Source organism: Neomonachus schauinslandi, chromosome 7, assembly GCF_002201575.2.
Source record: "Neomonachus schauinslandi chromosome 7, ASM220157v2, whole genome shotgun sequence".
NCBI lineage: Eukaryota > Metazoa > Chordata > Mammalia > Carnivora > Phocidae > Neomonachus > Neomonachus schauinslandi.
In genome coordinates, this window is record NC_058409.1 from 126,350,108 (window position 1) to 126,370,493 (window position 20,386).

General features: G+C 38.1%; 1 protein-coding gene across 2 annotated transcripts in view; it reads left to right on the top strand.

Moving 5' to 3' along the window:
* Window positions 1-20,386, top strand: part of DROSHA (drosha ribonuclease III) — a 120,743-nt gene that overhangs the window by 63,510 nt on the left and 36,847 nt on the right. For both annotated transcript variants that reach the window (XM_044916981.1, XM_021695928.2), the window contains 3 exons: window positions 9,969-10,076; window positions 10,600-10,738; window positions 11,094-11,154. In XM_044916981.1, the coding sequence (XP_044772916.1) occupies window positions 9,969-10,076; window positions 10,600-10,738; window positions 11,094-11,154 (308 nt within the window). The remainder of the gene's footprint in view (window positions 1-9,968; window positions 10,077-10,599; window positions 10,739-11,093; window positions 11,155-20,386) is intronic.

Sequence of the window (20,386 nt, forward strand, 5' to 3'; positions counted from 1 at the left end):
GACTCCTGAAGATACTGTGTCCAAACTTTCCAGACTGATGACTCAAACTTACATTGCAGAGAACTAAAGGCATTAATGAACAAAATCAGTATAAATTTCATATTTGAGCCAAATGATAATAGTTTTTCCTTGGGTGAACTAATAGAGGAACATTTCAGCTATATATAACTCTTACTAATAACTATTTTTGTTTTCCCTATGAGTGGATTTTATACCAGATTAGAGACCCCTAAAACCCAGCATATTCTTTGAGTCTTCACTTCATTCTTTTGTTATGATTAATACTGGTTATGCTCCGTGGGAATTACAGTAAAGGCAATGAGTACTCAGGCAGGGGTCAGGTAGTGTAGTTTGCCATGTTCAGCCTTTGGGAGGAACACGTACAGGCTTCCACTCACTCTGTTTTGATGGTAGCATATATGGTAATAAGTTCAAGGTGTCTCGGGTATTTATTTCATCACAGTGAGGTGTTTTTTCTTTAAGTCAGTGTTGGCATTTAATTATTATATTGAACAGTGGGATTTAATCTTATTATTAAAGGTATTGCTAGGTGATTCATTGTGATGTCCAGAGCTACAAAATTTTGTGTTAAGATGGACTGCTATTGATGCCGTGTTACTAGACAGTTTGAGAATAATTCTCTACAGTGGCAGCCAGCTGTGTCTACCAAAGTCTTCAGTTATTTTGCTAACTGACCAATTTTTTTTTTTTTTTTTTTTTTTTTACTGTAAGTATTCAGAAGTGAGTATCTTCTGCTGATTCTTTCTTAGGGCCTTGAAGCTATATTATCCAGTTTTTCTGTTTCTCCAAAACCGACATAATGTCATCCTAAGGTAGACATAAGAATGCTGAGCAGAATGTTCAACAATCTGCTCAAAATCTAGTGCTCTCAGTGATAAGTCAGGGTTGATAGAGACATCATAAATTGTAGAGCATTATTAACTGGAAGGGACCTTAGAGATCTTTCAGTTCAGTGGGTTTTAAACTTGTGTTTTTTGTTAATTTTGAACTTTTTCTTTTTTTTTTTAAACAAAACCCTGTAGAGCCCTAATTTGTAAAAAGAAAAAAATAACTGATTGGTGGGTGGTGGGTATGGAGGGAGTATCCTGTTGTATTTGATTCCACCCTATGTAGCAGGCCCTAAGGCAGTTTTGTTTGAAAGCATTGAGCCCTTTTCCCCCTTTCTTTTGGCAAAATGCCTGCATACGGGTGCTGAATAATCTGTTCTACTGCAGTTCTGTGTTCTTCAGCTGTGTCACAAATATCTTACTCTGGCTTCCCAGCTAGATAAGAAGCAGCCAGAGGACGAGGTTATCATCTCCTTATGTATTATATTTTACATTCTGTTGGGAGATTGGCAGGCAAAAGCACTCAGTTCCTTTGACTAACTGGTCAGAGAAATTGGATCCTCATTAAAACTCCTGCCAAGGTGAATACTCCTTGATCTAATAATAGTCCCTTCCTCTGTAGGACTCCCCCTCTTCCAAAGACAACTGCCATCTGTTTAGAAGCCATGTTTCCAGTCTCCAATCCTCCTATTTTTTACAAGTAATGTTGGCCTTAAAGTTCTTATCCTAGAATAAATGTTTCTTTTTGTGTGTGTCCCTCAAATAAGATGGCTGATGGCATGTAATAATGCAGTTTAAAACATTCAAAATAAAGGCACTTAGTGTGTTTGGTACTGAAGAATAAGAATCTGAGAAATAGCAGTTAAATGAATACTTTTAATAATCCTGAAGCCTGTGAACAGATAAACTCATGCTTAATTTTAAGGGAAAAAAAAAAAAACAACAACACTTCTCTAAAATCCTCAGGGGTGGGGATAGGGGAAGGATTCTCTATTTGGTAATTCATTGCTGTAGAACCTACTGTTCATTAGTAATAATTGCTAGTAGGTTGCTGGCAAAAGCCTTGTGATGTTATCTGGCTGCCGCTGGAGATAAAACTGTTGTGATAAATCTAAGTACCAGCCTCTCATTCCAGAAGTATAATTTCCCAACCAGAGAAGTTACTAGGGTTTTTATGAGGTTAGAAAATTCTACCTGATGTCCCAACCAGTGTTAGGAGAAATGGAAATCTAGGGCTGAGCCTGGAACTTGTAATTACATGTGAACTAAATGCAGAACTTGAAGTCATGTTTAGAGACAAACTATTGAAAGGTTTTTTTCTGTGTTGCTGTTTATTAGAGTGACTTCTAGGTAATATGGGGGGTGGAAAGCAGGAATTAAAACCTGAAACTGAGGCTGAAAAATTCAACAGTATGCCTCAGAAAAGGCAGAAAGGCAATGCTACAGGATCCATATTTTAAGAATGGGGTTCTGCCTACTGAGGTTGAATTGGTATCTTTTAGAAGTAGGTACTTGTACCCTCTGGTACAGTAAGGAGGTGGCTCATGGGAATCAATAAACTGAACCATAAGAATGGAAAATGGATAAAGGTGACAAACAGAGACATCAAAAAAGGAGCAAGGAGGGCGCCTGGGTGGCTCAGATGGTTAAGCGTCTGCCTTCGGCTCAGGTCATGATCTCAGGGTCCTGGGATCGAGTCCCGCATCAGGCTCCCTGCTCAGTGCAGGGTCTGCTTCTCCCTCTCCCTCTGCCATTCCCTCTGCTTGTGCTGTTCTGTCTATCTCTCTGTCAAATAAATAAATAAAATCTTTAAAAAAAAAAAAAGGAGCAAGGAATCTGCTACCATTATGGTCATCTAACCCACATAAGGCTTATGCTGTATTCGGGGGTACTAACTCCTTGAGAAAACTAAGGCCCAGGTATGTGGAGAATTGCTGTTGGTGCTGGAAAGATGAGCTGAGTTGTGGTCTTGGTATTTATACTGAGTAGACACAGGGCTCTATGTGGACTCGTTTATAGCTGTGCTGTCTTCCCACAGTGACTCTAGAATGGAATGGAAGGCTGCCATGTGGTATCACACTTAACTGATATTCTCGCTCCATGATCTATCAAGGGGTGACTGAATAGTGAAAAGAAATATCTTTAGGGATTAAGAGGTTTTGAAAAACACATTCAAGGAGTCATTTTCTAAGTTAGAACTTGGGATGGAAATGGAGATTTATACCTCTGAGAGACATATGGCTTCACAGTTACTGTTAACAAATTTTTGGACCATGTGAGATACTTGATTTTTTTTTTTTTTTTTTTAAACCGGAGGTGTAGTGCTTCTTGTAAAGGAAGAGAACGAGATTTTGCTTGAAGGCTAACTGGCCTGATAGAGAGCTGTCAAAATTATATTTTTATTATGTAAATTTCCAACATCTACAAGATGAGGGAGAAAAGTGTAGGGAGCACTGTGCTATCCTCACACAGCTTCAGTTGTTACCAGCAGCATCTCTGTAATATCAGTCACTGTTCATGTTTTCCTGATTATCTTCTAGATATGTTTCAGTCTGCTCAAGTGGCCGTTCAGACAAAGATCCATACATGAGTTGATGTGGTTTAAGTCTCTTTACTCTTTAGATTCTCATTCCATTTTTCCCTTGCAAATTTTTGTTGTTGAAGAAACTGGATCTTGTGTTCTATGGTGTTCCTAAGGTCTAATCTGCGTTTTGCTGATTGCAACTTCATGGTATCATTCAACATGTGCTTCTCTCCCTTATATTTTCTATAAATTATTATAAACTGCTGTCTAATAGAATACCACTGGCCATATGTAGCTACTTAAATTAATTAGAATTAAATGAAATTAAAAATTCAGTTTTTAGTTGTCCTAGCCACATTTCAAGCACTTAATAGACACATCTGGCTGGTGCCTGTTATAACAGCAGAGATGCAGAATATTTCCATCATCATAGAAAGTTCAGTTGGATGGCAGTGATCAGATTTAAGTTTATTTTTTTGTACAACTTTTTCACAGGTGGTAGTATGGTGTCTCTCTCTCTCTCTGTGTCTTTTTATAGTAAGTGATAATCCAAACATTTAATAGTTCTTTCAGAAAGTAAATTCTGTTAATAGAAATCTGACTTAATCAGACCATTTTTCAGTTGAAGAAATAAGTGTTCAAATTGGAATGTATTTCTCCTCAATCATATACCTTTTTTTAAAAATGAAGTATAGTTGATATAAAATTAAATTAGTTTCAGGTGTACAACACATAGTGATTTAGCAATTACTTACATTACAAAATACCAAAATAAGTATATTGCAGTATTACTGACAGTATTCCCTGTGCTGTACTTTTTATCTCTGTGACTTATTTATTTTATAACTGGAAGTTTATACCCCTTAATTCCCTTCACCCATTTCATCCATTCTCCCCAACTCCCTTCTCTTTGGCAACCTCCAGTTTGTTTTCTATATTTATGAGTCTGTTTCATTTTTGTTGTTGTTTTTTAGTTCATTTGTTTTATTTTTTAGATTCTACATATAAGTAAATCAGAGTTTTTTTGTCTTTCTCTGTCTGGCTTATTCATTTAGCATAATACCCTTTAGATCCATCCATGGTCTCTTTTTTTTTGTGTGTGACGTTATTAGTCACTGGTGAATTATGACCTAGACCCAGGATTTATTAAGAGCTGCCAAAGTGATATTTTAATTCTGTCTTCTGTATTTATTTGTTAGAATACTTAAAAAAAGAATCTTCCCCTCGGTACTGATCCCATATTAGGGACCCCATATAAGATAAAAAAAAATTACTCATTTGATTTATTCTGTGATACACAAACAGTAGTCCCAGAATAACAATATTAATGGCACCACCAACAAAATGATTATGGGAAGTAGTTGTTTGTTTGGGGGTATTCCTTGTCTGTGATTCTCTACAGATACATCACACGAGGCCTGCACACTCAGATTACTGTGTTTTTAGGTCACTTGTGCTTAGACCACAAACTGGTTACACAGTTAGATTAATTTATTTTATTTGACTTTTGATTTTAAATGTTTCTTTTAAAAATTAAATATTGTTTTATAAATCTGTAAAATATTTACCATAATTCCAAACTCAGGTTTACAAAGCCAAGTCTGTTTTTGAAAATCTAATTTGTTTCTCTTGCTTCTACCCCATTCTTGCCACCCCGAACCCCTAAGGGTAGCCATCTTTTAGAAATGATTTAATTTTCCTTTTAATACAAGCAAACACACACACGCACGTTCTTGTTTGGCCTCCCCTCTATCACACTGTTTTTTGTTATGTGGTCACTATGAGGTCCATTTTCTTTGCTTTTTTATTTTCTTTTTATATCTCTTTGTATTTAGGGACGTTTGTAATTCTGTTCTAATGGTTATCTTTATATTAACACCTTTGTAGTCTAATGAAACTTCTCCCTCAGCTCCTATGTGTGTGTGTGTCCCATTGTCCGTTACTGAAAATGACTACTGTTTACTATTTCTTGTGCTCCTCTCATCCAGCATCTAATTTGAAGTGATGATCCTTTTGCTGCAAGTTAGTATCTATGAGATACACAACAGCCTCGTCCCTACTCCTCATGGACTTGACATTGTCCCCTCATTTTCTGATAGTTGTACTAATCTGTAGAGTATTAGGCATTTTCTGTAATATTGACTCACGATTATCTGCAGGTAAAAACATATTTGAAGGTAATTGCTAGTTTATATGGCAGTATTTATCCCACCACCTCCCTTTATTTTTGATTGAGTTCATTTCTGGCAGATACCTTAAGAAGGGCTTATTAAAACAGTGATCCTGAGGTCCTGCATGTTCCTAACCATTTGTCTTTAAATATAAAGGCCACTTAAACGGATATAAAATTTGTGGTTTACGTTTTCTTTCTTTAACATCTCAAATACATTCTCCTTGTTTTCTGCCTGGATATAAAATTTGTGGTTTATGTTTTCTTTCTTCAACATCTTAAATATGTTCTCATTGTTTTCTGACAGCATTGCTGTCAGCCTTTTTTGGTTAAATTTTTCATATATACTGTGTACCTATTCAATATGTACTTTCAAGCCGTCTATTATCTCAGAAATGTTTCCTTGAATTATACATTTCATGATTCTGTCTTGTTGTTTTGGTTTTCTTTAAGGATTCCTGTTATATGCATCATGTATCTTCTTTGCTTGTTTCCTGTATCTGTCGTACTCTCTTTTGATTTTTTATTTCTCTGAAATTTTTCCTTTTCCTATCTTTTATTTCTCAAAGCACTTATGGTTTAATTTGCTGTTGTCTTCATTCTGTTTAGTCTCTGTTCTTAAAATGATTATTTCCTTTTATGTCTTTTCCCTGAGTTTTGTCACTTCTTTTCAAATCTTCCTTTCATCCAGTCATTTCATTTCTGAATTACTCTAATATTTATTTGTAGTTTTCTTTTATAGCTCCTGTTGCTTTCTTGATTTTGTTTAGCTTGTTTTGAAATGTTAGGTCACAGCTTTCATCTGTTTTGTTGGCATGTTTTTCTGGCTTTTTTTTTTTTTAATTATCTGAGGAATCTTATTCTATTCCTTTTCTCTATTTTCTGATAAAATCCTTGGGTGGTATTTGATCATGATTCTTTTCTGTTGCTCTTCAAGTTAAATAATGTTAAATAAGTAAGTGAAATATTTTCTGTACTTTCAGGAAGGAGGTATAAGCCAACTTAGCCCCTCCTTCTGCAAAGTGATAAAAGAAAACATGGCCTTATAATACCTGAGTCCTGCCTGCACTGCTCCCCTTCCCTCTGGATTCTTTCTTTCTTTTGCCCTTTATTGTTCCTCTTCTGCTAAATGTGGCTTTTAGCCCCAGCACTTTCTTCACACCATGGGGCTTTACCCTGGAAGGGAAGTTCAGTTTTTCATTGAGCATTGATGGGGCCTCGGCACTCTGGCACCATTACACTGTCCTCTCGTACTCACCCAGTAGACTGGAATCTGCAGAGCCCTCTCCAGTTTTGGTCACATTTTCGATGAATATATGTTAATTTGGGGTTTCTTGCATTCTCGGGGCTGTCAGAAGCCCTGCTGCTCTCTCTGTCTTTTCTCTCTCATAGATGCTGAGACCTCCTAGGTCTTTTGTCTTATTCAGGCGTTCATGAGGGTACCTTTTTGTCTAGTTTTTATTGTTCATATTGTTTATAGGTCTGTTTTGCTATTCTAGTTACTCAGTTTTTCTGAGAGAATTTAAATAGCTTCAAAAACTACACATACAACCATTTCCGTACAATCTTTAAAGGAGCTTTTTTTAATGAAAACGTTCGCCAGACCTGAATTGGCGGGTTGGGGGGAGATGCTCGTTGATTACATGTATTTCAACATTGCAAAGATTGAGAATTTAAAAAAACTGAGCTTGAGCTATGGGTGCCTGTGTGGCTCAGTCGGTTAAATGTCTGCCTTTGGCTCAGGTCATGATCCCAGAGTCCTGGGATCGAGCCCCATATGGGGCTCCCTGCTCGGCAGGGAGCCTGCTTCTTCCTTTATCTCTGCCTGCTGCTCTGCCTACTTGTGTTCTCTCTCTCTCTCTGTCAAATAAATAAATAAAATCTTAAAAAAAAAAATAAAAAAACTGAGCTAGAGATTTTAACAGTCTTATAGATAACATTGAGACTTTGTGGACATGGGTCATATATATCTTTTAGTGGTATTCACAAGTAATAGACTTACCTGGAAAGAGAAACTGGTTCTTTTTGGAGCAAGTTTAGAGGACATAGTGTAGGGACTCAAAGCTGTTTCACATGAGTGAAGGTTAAAGGAAATAAGACTTAGGTTAACAAAGAGAAGATGTGGAAATGTTACCGTTACATGTATTTTGTTTGTCTCCAGGGATACAGCTAGGTTCAAAGGGATAAACCTTCAAAAGAGAGATTTGGGCTAAATGTTAATTAGTACTCATCAGAGTACCCTAAAGAGGGTGTTCTTTCCTTTTTAAAAAAAAAAAAATATTAAGGGGGCGCCTGGGTGGCTCAGTCGGTTAGGTGTCTGCCCTCAGCTCAGGTTGTGATCCCAGGGTCCTGGGATGGAGCCCTGCATTGGGCTCCCTGCTCGGCAGGGAGTCTGCTTCTCCCTCTGCCTCTCCCCACCACTCCTGCTCTCTCTCTCTCAAATAAATAAAAAATCTTAAAAAAATTTATTAAGTATAGTTGACATACAATGTTATATTAATTTTAGCTGCACAACATAGTGATTCAACACTTCTATACATTATGTAGTGCTCACCATGGTAACTGTAGTCACCATCTGTCACCATACACTATTACAACATTATTGACTATATTTCCAATTCCTTCCTTTTCATCACTGTGACTTACATATTTTATAACTGAAAGTTTGTACCTTTTAATCTCTTTCACCTATTTTGTCTGTTCACACTCCCCTTCCCTCTGGCAACCACCAGTTTGTTCTCTGTATTGTTTGTTTTATTTTGTTTGTTCATTTCTGTTTTTTGTTTGTTTTGTTTTTTAGATTTTACATATAAGTGAGATCATATGGTATTTGTCTTTCTCTGATTGACTTATTTCACTTAGCATAAAACCTGAAGAGGGTGTCATTTTCTTGACAGGTGATGATCCATCCCTCCCTGGAGGTATTAAAAAAATACACAATTCACCAGTTTGGTTCATACTTCAGAAAGATAGATGCACTGCGTAGTCTTCATGACCCTTCTACCTTGAGATTTTAGCATCAACTCCCTTGAGCTTTCTGCAATTTAAATGCTTGGAAAGTGGTATTATACTTTGGCCACACATTTTGTTTCCATATTATTGTGTTTTTTAATGCAGCACTTATAAAAACAAAGTGGACAAAATGCCAGTAATTCAGATCATAATGGCATATCTCTGGGAAGCTCTTGAGGGCAAAGAACATGTCCTTAATGTTTTTCTCTTCCACAGCTGTGTAAGCCTTGCACATAGAGGTGCTCAGTATGTATTTATTGAATTGAACTGGAAAGAAGGACTTCCTATTGATTGGAATTCCTACTTGGGAGCACGAATCTTTCCTTATAAGTTAATACGGGAAATTGATATCTGCCGTTTCAAACAAATCCATTTTCGTGTATTTTTAAACAATGCCATCTGAAAATATTTCAAAAACTAAAATGATGTAAAGCATATGTCAGTCATTCTGTGGGCTGTGCCCAGCCTCTAGTTTCTGATGAATAAGAATGATTCCTTCTTTCTCTTGAGTTCTAGGGAAGTATAATTAAAAAAAAGAAAAAGCTGTGCCTTTTATGAAATTATCTCCCAATAAGGAATCTTTAGCCAAGTGGAAAGTGATTGAAACAAAAGTAAAAGTTCTGTGTCCTCAGGTGACTTAACTGTATTGGTGGTTTTATGAAAGTTGTCCTTGGAATATTAAATCATTAAGTATTAAACCGAGAATGGCCTTTCGAGATCATCTGGCTGAGAAGTTCTTACCTGGAGGATAGTGATGGGCCTAAAGGGTCTATGAACCCATTAAAATTGCATACAGTTTTTTGCATGTTTGTGCACATAGGCATTTTTCTGGGAAAGAGTAATTTTCCTTAGATTCTCAAAAATGTCTTGACCCTGACAAAGTTTCAGAATTTGAGTTCTAGTCCATTCTCTTAGCATTAAAGATAGACAAGGAGGCACAGAAATTCTTCTGGCTTCGTTGAGGTTACCCTGCTGAGTGCTGATGAAGCAGGGCTATTCCTACTTGAGTGAGGGCTAAGAGGCCTTGTACTAAGCAGTTTTTTGTATTTGCTCATTTAGTCCTTTTAACCACTCCTACCTTGGAAGTAGCTCTCCTGATTATCTCCATTCTGTAGGTAGAGATAATCCACCTACAGGGAGAGAGGTCAGATAACTCCCCCGCCAAGTCCCACAGTGAATGAGTGAGGCAGGAATCAGACCCAGGCATTGTGATTCCAGAGACTATACCCTTAGCAGCTCATACCCACCATCCCTCAAGAGGGGATTTGCAAGGATGCCACGCGGCCAGTAAACTGTTTCAAGACTTTGGCAGTTGAAATTTGGGATGGGAAAAATGGTTCTTGTTTGTTGTAAATTAAATGAAGCATTATTGTAAGTTTTTATAGAGGTGAACATCCTGAAATTTTTTTCCTAGCATGCAATGATGTTGCCTGTTTTGACCCATCATATCCGCTACCACCAATGTCTAATGCATCTAGACAAGTTGATAGGATATACTTTCCAAGATCGTTGTCTATTACAGGTAAGAATTACTCTCCTGTACACTCACATGATAGCAAAATAGGAGTAATTCATCTTGCAGGTTACAAATGGAACATTGAAATTCTCCATTCTGCGAGATGATGAGGATGTTTAGTAACACAGCTCTCTCCATTACTCTACTCTGGTTGCCACTTTCAAACACTTAGTTTCTCACTTTTTATTTATTTATTTATTTTTGACACTGTCCCTAAAGAAGTAGACTAAAGCTAAAATTTGCCTGTGAAACCTGAGTCCCTTCTTTAAGCCTTACCTTTTTTATGGCTCTTCTTTCCAGGTGATGACTATTCTAATTCTCCTTTGAAACATGTGGATTTTTAGGTTTCTTTTTAGAAAAGGGCTTGCACCAGAGCTCTGGAAATTTGATGCTGGAGAAGATAAGATGGAAAGATCAGGGCAAATTTGATTGGATAAATAGATCTCTTTCCTATTTCATTTGAGATGATATAAAGATGGCACTTCTATGCTGGGTGTTTAACACTAAATTTATTTTGTTGAAATTTTAGCTGGCCATGACTCATCCGAGTCATCACTTAAATTTTGGAATGAATCCTGATCATGCCAGAAATTCTTTGTCTAACTGTGGAATTCGGCAGCCCAAATATGGAGATAGAAAAGTTCACCACATGCATATGAGGAAAAAAGGTATGTTTGGATTCTAAATCTTGTGTTTTGGCTTATGATCCCTATTGTAAATTAAATCCCCACCAGGAAGAGTTTCCTGGTGACTGTTGTATACTCTCATTTTGTAGTGCTTTCTGACCCATACATAACAGCATTCGCTTTGAGCATTATTGTAAGGATGGATGAATTTTTTAGGACAATTTTTTGCTCCTATCAAGTGTTTTAAGTAACTAAGTTGATCAAACTTGTAGACGTGCAGATATCAAACCTTTTGAAATCACATTGGGGTAAGATAGATAATTGTCTTTCTACGTATTGTGTCATGATCCTAGAATGCTTCTAACAGTATTTCCTTGTTTATTATTTTTTTAAATAGGAATTAACACCTTAATAAATATTATGTCACGCCTTGGCCAAGATGACCCAACTCCCTCAAGGTAAAGTAGCTTTTGTTAATAACAGCTTTATTGAGATATCATTCATGTATCATACAAGTCAGCGACTTAAAGTGTACTATTCAGTGGTTTTTAGAATGTTCACAGAGTGGTGCAGTCATGATCACTACTTAATTTTAAAATGTTTTCAGCATCCCCAAAAGAACCCCATATTCTCCATTTCCCCTCAGTCTGCCCAGCCCAAGGCAACCACTATTCTACTTTCAGTCTGCTTTCAATCTTCATGGATTTGCCTATTCTAACATTTTGTATAGTGGTATCATACAATATGTGGTCCTTTGTGACTGGCTTTTTTTAATTATTGATTTATAATCATTTTTATATATTCCAGATACAAGTTTCTTACCAGATACAAATTTGCAAACATTTTTTCTCATTCTGTGGATTGTTTCTTCATTCCTTTGAAGATACTCTTCAAAACAGAAAAATTTTGATGAAGTCCAGTTCATCTATTACTTGTGTTGTTTTTGCTTTTGTTGTCATGTCTAAGAAACCGTTGTCTAGTATGAAATCACAAAGATTTACATCTTGTTTCTTTTAAGAGTTCTATAGTTTTTTCTCTTACATGGACATCTTTGGTATATTTTGAGTTAATTTTTGTTAATGGTGTGGTGTAGGCGTCCAGCTGCATTCTTTTGCTGTGGCTATCCAGTTGTGCCATCATTGTTCGTTGAAAAGACTAATCTTTCTCCACTAAATTGTTTTGGCACCCTTGTTGAAAATTAATTGATGGTATATGTGAGGATTATTTTTGGACTCTTAGTTCTGTTCCACTGATCTGTATGTCTGTCCTTATGCCAGTACCATACTGTCTTGATTACTGTAGCTTTGTAATAAGTTTTAAGAATAAGAAATGCAAGCTCTCCAGCTTTCTTTTTGTATTTTTTCCCCGAGATTATTTTGGCTATTTTGGATCCATTACATTTCCCCATGAAATTTTGGATTAGCTTATCAATTTTTGCAAAGAAGCCCACTGGGACTTTGATAGGGATTGTGTTGAATCTGTAGACCAATTTGTGAACAATTGCCATCTTAATATTAAGTTTCTCAACTTTTAATATCTACATTTATTTAAGTTATCTTTAATTTATTCCAGTAGTATTTTATAGTTTTAATTACGAGTACATTTTGTATATCTTTTGCTGAATTCATTCCTAAGTTTTTTTTTTTTTTGATGCTATTATAAATGAGATTGTTTTCTTAATTTCATTTTTCATTGATTTTTCATATGATTTTTCATTTTTGGATTGTTCATTACCTATATAGAGAAATATAATTGATTTTTGTATATTGATCTTGTATCTTGCAATCTCGATGAGCTCATTTGTTAGCTCTAATAGTTTTTTAGTGGATTGCTTAAGATTTTTTTGTGTATACGATCACATTACCTACAAATAGAGGTAGTTTTACTTTCTCCTTTCCAGTCTGGATGTTTTTTATTTCATTCTCTTAACATAGTTGCCCTGGCTAGAGCTTCCAGTATAATACTGAATAGAAGTGGTAAGAGTGGATCTTTGTCTTCTTCCTAAAATTTTTAGGGGAAAGCATTCTTTGGCATTGAGAATGATGTTAGCTATGGGTTTTTCATAGATGTCTTTTATCAGGTTGAAGAAGTTCCCTTCTGTTCCTAGTTTGCTGAATGTTTTTTTATGAAAATGTGTAGAATTTTATTAAATACTTATTTGTGTGTCTCTATTTAGATGATCATCTGGTTTTTTTCTTTATCATTTATCCTATTCATATGGTATATTATGTTCATTGATTTTTGGATGTTGAACCAACCTTGCTTTCCTGGGATACATCTCACTTGGTTATGCTTTTTATATGCTATGAACTTAGTCTGCTAGTATTGTGATGGGATTTTGTGTCTATATTCATAAGTTATTGGTCTGTAATTTTCCTTTTCTGTGATGTTTTGTATGGTTTTATTATTAGGATAATACTGGTCTTACATATGGGTTGGAGATACCTTCATATATTAACATTCTTTTGTGTGGCCTTGAGCCCCTGAAGAATCTGGGAAGGAAGTGGACTGGTTCAAACTCATTAACAACTATGGAAAACTGAATAGAAGCAAGGCTAATGAAGCTCTGATGTTGCCCTCAGGAGGCTTATCTGTGTGTGTGAAACATAGCAGGTTATATTCTTAAGGCCAGTAGAGGAGATTGCTGGAGGGCATGTTTCTTTTTTAACCCGGCAGTTGAAATGTTGAATAGCCAGGCTTGCCCCTCTTGGGTTCCAGGCTTAGATGGATTAAAGGTGGGTTGAGCGGAGTTAGAAGTGACAGAGACAGTTGCTGCAGCTCATAACTGGCATCCATGGCCAAGAGAATGACCAGCCATAGCTAGCATAGCTTTCTTTTCTACCTTTTTTTCATCTGTCACTTCTCTTTTTAAATTGGCTTGCCTTGAGTTGCTCTCTTGAAATTATCATAGACCATCCTATCTTCCTCTTCAATCAAGAAGTAAAAAGAAAGGCAGGATGAAACTTTAAAATTCCCGTTTGAAGGTGTACGCCTTACTATGGTATTCTGTGAGAGTCTAAGATCAGAAAAGAGCTGTCTAATTAAAAGAGCCCTTAATCACACCCTCAGGGACAGGGTGGCCATGGTTTCATTTTACCCTGCTATCTTGTAGAGTCTCCAGATGACCAGTTCTGTATTTTAATAAGTGGAACCCTGAGTTCCCTGCAGCCCCATTAGCAAGGCTACGCATGCCCTACACGTGTACTTTTCAGTGATGAAAGCATGAGCTTAAATTATCTTTGTCTCATCCATCCCAACTATAGTTGTGGTATATAAATTGTCTCTTGATAGCGCTGTTCAGATGTCATGATATAGGTTTTCTTTTGCTCTGTCCCAAAGAGATGGCTTTCTTACTGTGGCAGAAGGAATTATATCTGAGAAACTGTGTTCTTTTTGAATTCGCCATATTGAAAATGATAGCGCATAAACAAATACGTGCTTGTCCTTTGCTGCTTGTGTTGAGAGCCTCTGGCTGTGTACCTGATCTTACTGCTGAGGCAGAATTGAGTCCACATTTCTGTTCAGGAAGAGCCTCCTCGATTCTTCGATGGCTAGCTCTGCTGTTGGTTGCCTGCGGCCGTCCAGCAGACCCACCTGTGCCCAGCTGTGGGAGCTGTACCTAAGACTCTTCATACAAATTCAATTCGACAGAACATTGATCTCGTGCTTTTTGAGTTTGAGGCAGTTTATAGGTCTTTTAGAGGAATTTAAGGCAAGTAAGACAAAGCTCCTACTCACCAGGATGTGTGACCACCTCAGGTGGGATAAGAGTGCTATAAACATAAATAACTTAATGTAAGGGGTCCTCTGCTAAGTACTTCAATGAAGGTCAAAAACAAAACATACATAATCTGCTGTGGGGCTGAGGATAGCTCTGGTGGTTGTTTAGGGATTATAGGTCAGTTTTATATTGTACACTTCAGTAATTGAATTCACTTGAGGTGATTTGCCCTCTCCCTTGTCTCTTAGTTTGCTATTATAAAATGGGATGCAATTATTCCTACTCCTTGGAAGTGTTTGTAGATCTTTGACACAAACACTATCAAATTGCAAGTGTCGGTGGTTGTACCTCCTCTCAAGCAGGCTTGCTCAGAACTTCAGACCTGAGAAAATAAAGAGGGAGTGAGCTACTAATGCAAGTGGGAGTGTGGAGGAGCAAGGCAGGCAAGAGAGAGGACTGAGGGGAGGGGCTCTTGACCGAATTCTTTTCCTGGTCCTCCTGGAAACCACTCCTCACACCCCTGCCCATCCTGCTCTGTAGTTAGTGACCACATTTTGCCAGTTCTACCCTCATACTGCCTCTGCATTCAGTCATCTTGCTATTTCTGGAGCCTAGATTCTAGTTTTTAGCTATAACCTGCTTGAAAGCTTTAAGTGATGTCTTATCGTCTACTGGATAAGCCCAAACCTCCCCAGCTGAATCCAGCAACCGAGACCTGGCCCCAGGCCACTTTTCCAGGCACGTCTTGCCTTTCCCTGTGGCTGCGTACACACCAATACTGCTGAGGTACTGATTGTGCTATCAGGCTCACTCTTTCCCTTCCTCAAGCGCCAATAGTCATTGTACATCTCCCCCTGGAATGCCCTGGAACCCTGTTTTATGGCCTGATTTTCTTTACTGTAAGCATCTTGAATGTCTGTGGTCAGACTCTTTCCTTTTTCTTTCTTTCTTTCTTTTTCTTTCTTTCTTTCTTTTCTTTCTTTCTTTGTCTCTCTTTCTTTCTTTCTTTCTTTCTTGCTTTCTTTCTTTTCTTTCTTTCTTTCTCTTTCTCTCTTTCTTTCCAAATAGTACTTTTTACAGAGCAGAAGCTCAGTAAATAAGTATTAAAGGAAAGAATGCCATTCATGATATTATTTTCATCTCAGGTTATTGTTTACATTTCCCTAGAAATAGGGAAACTTGGATGTTAAATAGGAAAACTTGGATGGTTAAGAACCACCAGCAGAGGTTTAAATGGCAGGTTAGTATCTTACTTAATCTGAGTTGGCACCAGCTAGAATTTACAAAAAGTCATGAAGTCTTAAATAAATAAAAATCTGTCTGTCTATCAAAACTATAGAATAATTAACTTTTATGGTGGCATCATCTCATGTGAATATGCCACCCATAATTTTTTAAAGTGTCACTGTTTAAATACATAAATCTCAGCTGTATAATTATATTTAACTTGTATAAATTTCAATGAATTGTTACCACAGAAAGGGTCTCTGAAGGATTTAGGCTTTTGGTGGCATTCAAGTAATCCATGTATTATCAGTAAGATCTTTGGGAAAGGGGCTAGAAGACTGGTAATGGAAAAATGAGCTGCCTGGTTTCATTTTGTTTTTTGATTGGTAGAGTCATTGGTAGACATCATGTTTAAGAATCTATTGGAGCAAAGAGTGAGACACATGGACTATTTATTAATGTCTCTGTGTTTAAAGAAATGGTAGTTGCAAGTTTCAGTTAGTTATACATAAGTGTCTTGCAGTCAAGACAATAAAATATGCTTGAGTATATGTGAATTCCACTGAGTAGATTTGCTAGCTTAAAAATTCACGTTAAATTCCAGAGATGCTTAACCTGGATCCCTAGGTCCAGCGGGTCTCAGATCTAGTAGCTCTGTGACCTCCCCTCCCGCTAAATGTCCAGGTAGATGTAATGAATAGAAGGAATTCCTGAACTGGGTGGAAGGTTCAGCTGATCTCCAGCACCCCTTCTAGCTTTATTCCACCTGTCACTGGTTGAAGCCTGGAATGGAAAGGTGAGAAAATGTCCATACCCTCTCCGTGGTAGTTACCCGTGGACTTGACCCATCCCAAGATGGTTTTCCATGGAGTAAAGGAAACCCTACAGTAATTACTGTTACAGGGAGACTGTTATGTTTTATAAAGTGCTTTGAATTCCTCAGACCAAATGTGCTATATAAATGTTATAGTTAATCTAGATTTCATAATGCCTTTGTTGATTCAGTTCTCAAAAACAAATGGAGTGTTTATTGCTCAGTACACATTTCCTCTTGGAGCTTGCTAGTATTTATAAAGAGGGTGATTAAAGAATGTAGAAACAATAGAAGAAGGAACAAAAGCTTTGCTGCTGCACTCAACAGTGACTAGCAGCTCACTCTGTCCATATTTTCCAGATAAACCACTGGATTAGGAATTGTCCAGTATAATAATAAACTGAAGTGGTATTTCATCCCCATTTTTGTTTGTGGCTTATTGCCAGGGTTTAGTCATAGTGTAGATACAGGAAAACATACGCTGGATATGGGCAAATTATTTAGCGAATGGCAGACTCACTATTGAATAAACCTGTTTGGAACTGTGACCTTGTATTTTAACATACTGAATAATAGTCTAGCTTTGTGGTTATTAAAATCCTAGACATAGTTCTTGTCTCCCTGAAAGTTTATAAAACAAATTAAAGTAAAACTTATGCCAGTATGAGTTCATTCAAATAGTATATGACTCAAAGCAGCTATTATTCTTTGATGAGATGTCTTATTTTTTAATAAAGCATAAGACAATCCAAATATGGTTTGTCCCCACCCCAGGTGCAGTTTCTGGCTTTCCATGTTAAGTAGATTTTCCTGTACAGTACTTTGAACTGTTGGGAAGAAAATAAAGTCTCTACCACAGAAAATACTATTTTCATTTTCCTGACTTTTGGAAAAGAATAGGGTGATTCTAATTTCTTTCTTTTTAAAAACTCACCATTTCAGGGCGCTTGGGTGGCTCAGTCAGTTAAGTGTCTGCCTTCAGCTCAGGTCATGATCCCAGGGTCCTGGGATGGAGCCCTGTGTCCCCGCTTCATGGGGAGCCTGCTTCTTCCTTTCCCTCCGCCCCTCCCCCGCTTGTACTCTCTTTCTCTCAAATAAATAAAACCTTTAAACAAAAACAAAAACCTCACCATTTCTTTTCTTTGTTCCCACTGTCTCTTAGGACAACAGCTTATTAGGTTTCACGAAATTAATTTGGCAAGAAGTCTGAGGGATTAACATGGTACCATGTTAGCCAGGGCCTCTGTTTCTTGATGCGTTCTCCAAGAATGATGACAGACACTTTTGTTGGAATTCTGCTGTATTTGACAAAAAGCAAAATGCAGTATCGAGTAACTTCTAAACGATATATTTTTTAAATATAATGTTTAGTCAGGGGCGTCTGGATGGCACAGTCGGTTGGTTGAACGGCTCTTGATTTTGGCTTAGGTCATGATGTCAGGGTCCTGGGATCGAGGCCTGTGTCAGGCTCCGCACTCAGTGGGGAGTCTGCTTGAGATTCTCTCTTGGTTTCTCCCCCCCCCCCCCCCCCCCGTGCTCTCTCTCAAAAATAAATAAATTTTTAAAAAATATATACTGTTTAGTCACCTTGGCTAATGGAATAGCAACAAAAAGTCTTTTAAAATCTAATATAAATTAGGTAAGACTAAGAAAAATATGTTTGAGGGCCTAATTTCTTTCTTTTTTTCTCTCTTTCTCTCTCTCTCTCTCTGTAAGCTATTAGATTATGAATTCCTCACCACAGCCATAAATTGTTCACTCTTTCTTTTCTTCATTTTCCATTATTTGCCATTAACTGCTTTCCAGAATGCCTTTTTCACATAAGTAAAGGCCATATATTGAAATGAGTGTTCAGAATCACATCTTTGTTGCTCAGATCTTTCTAGTTTTCTCCTACTACATTTGTTTTCCTTTAAAATTCTAAACTGTGGAGGAATGTTAGGGTGAAAAAATTAACTTAGGAGATATGTGAGATAATATAAAATTGAACTCAAATTACCAAGTAGAAATTGGGTAGCCAAGAGTCATTTAATTTGGAAATAAATATTTTTTTTATTTTCTGCATATACTGAAACCATAAGGTCACTTTAAATATGGAAACTAAACTGGCACACAAGAATCAGAGAACAATAAAAGATGGTATATAATTTTGAAATAAATTGAGTGATAAACATTTAAATCATGTGGGGATGGGGATGCAGGTGTGGGGGTGTGCCAGCATTGCTGGGGGCTCCAGCAGTTAGGGCAGGTCGCCAGCTGACGTTAAGAATGAGCAGGATTTGGGAGAGGTAACATAGGAGGGACAGGCAGTGGTGTGTCTGGTACAGCGCAGAGGTTGGTCAACCGAGAGTTGTAAATGGCTGTTGAAAATAGATGAGGGGCGCCTGGGTGGCTCAGTTGGTTAAGCGTCTGCTTCGGCACAGGTCATGATCCCAGGGTCCTGGGATCGAGTTCTGCATCAGGCTTCCTGCTCAGCGGGGAGTCTGCTTCTCCCTCTGCCTCTGTTGCTCCCCCTGCTTGTGCTCTCTCTCTGTCAAATAAATAAATAAAATCTTTTAAAGAAAAAAAAAGTAGATGAAATGGGTGACTACTGTGGAACTAGATAAAGAATGGCCTTGAAAACCAGGCAGGTTTGGACTTGATAGTCAGCTATTGAATTTTTGGAGAAGATGAGGGTCAGTGTCAGAGATATTTATTTATTTATTTATTTATTTATTTATTTATTTTTAAAGATTTTATTTATTTATTTGACAGAGAGAGAGAGATAGCGAGAGCAGGAACACAAGCAGCGGGAGTGGGAGAGGGAGAAGCAGGCTTCCCGCCGAGCAGGGAGCCCAATGTGGGACTCGATCCCAGGACCCTGGGATCATGACCTGAGCCGAAGGCAGATGCTTAACGACTGAGCCACCCAGGCGCCCAGTGTCAGAGATATTTAAAGAAGTCTCTGGAGTCAGGTGAGATCCTGCTCAGTCCCAGGCCTGTCCCTTGCCTTCTTTGCTTAGGTCCCAGGGGCTCAGTGTGCTCTCCTTTCCCTGTCACTTTTGTTACCATCCTTTCTGGTTTCCTCCTGTTATAATCCCCCGTCCCCCAGTGGTTTGTCTGTCCACCGTTGGCCCTGAAACAGGCACTCGGGTTCTTCCCATATGCAGCTTTGGACACACGTCACTTTGTAGCCTGCTTTGACCAGAATCAGGTGTGTCTTCTTCACTTCACAGAGCTGGCCCCCGGTGGCCTCAATAGCGTCCTCAGCACTGCTGCATCAGTTCTTTCTCTGCATCTTACTTGAGTCTGTCTCTTTCTTGACACTTGCCTCCTTTTCTGCAACCCCCCACCCCCCACCCCCCCGCCAGTCCTCTTTCCTTTGCTGGTTTCCCTTCTGCTTGACCTCAAGTGTGACCCTCCCCTGGGCTCAGTCCTGGGACCCCTCTTCTCTAGCTGCATTCTCTCCCTAGGTAGTATCATCCAGTTCCATCACCCAAAATCCTGTCTAAACATTGACCACTCCTACTAAAGATTTTTTATCAGCTTTGTTCTTGCCCACGAACAGCAGGTTAATATATATACTGGATTTCTCCATTTGGTTGTTTTGTGGACATTTCAAAGTGAACATGCCTAAAATGCAACTCCTGGGGCGCCCGGGTGGCTCAGTCGTTAAGCGTGTGCCTTTGGCTCAGGTCATGATCCCAGGGTCCTGGGATTGAGCCCCTCGTCGGGCTCCCTGCTCCACTGGGAGCCTGCTTCTCCCTCTCCCACTCCCTCTGCTTGTGTTCCCTCTCTTGCTGTGTCTTTCTCTGTCAAATAAATAAATACAGTCTTTTTAAAAAAATTAAAAAAAATAAATAAATAAAATGCAACTCCTGCTTCTGCCCAAACCTGTTCCACTTTTGGTCTTCCCTTCACAGTAAATGGCACCACCGCCTTTCACCCA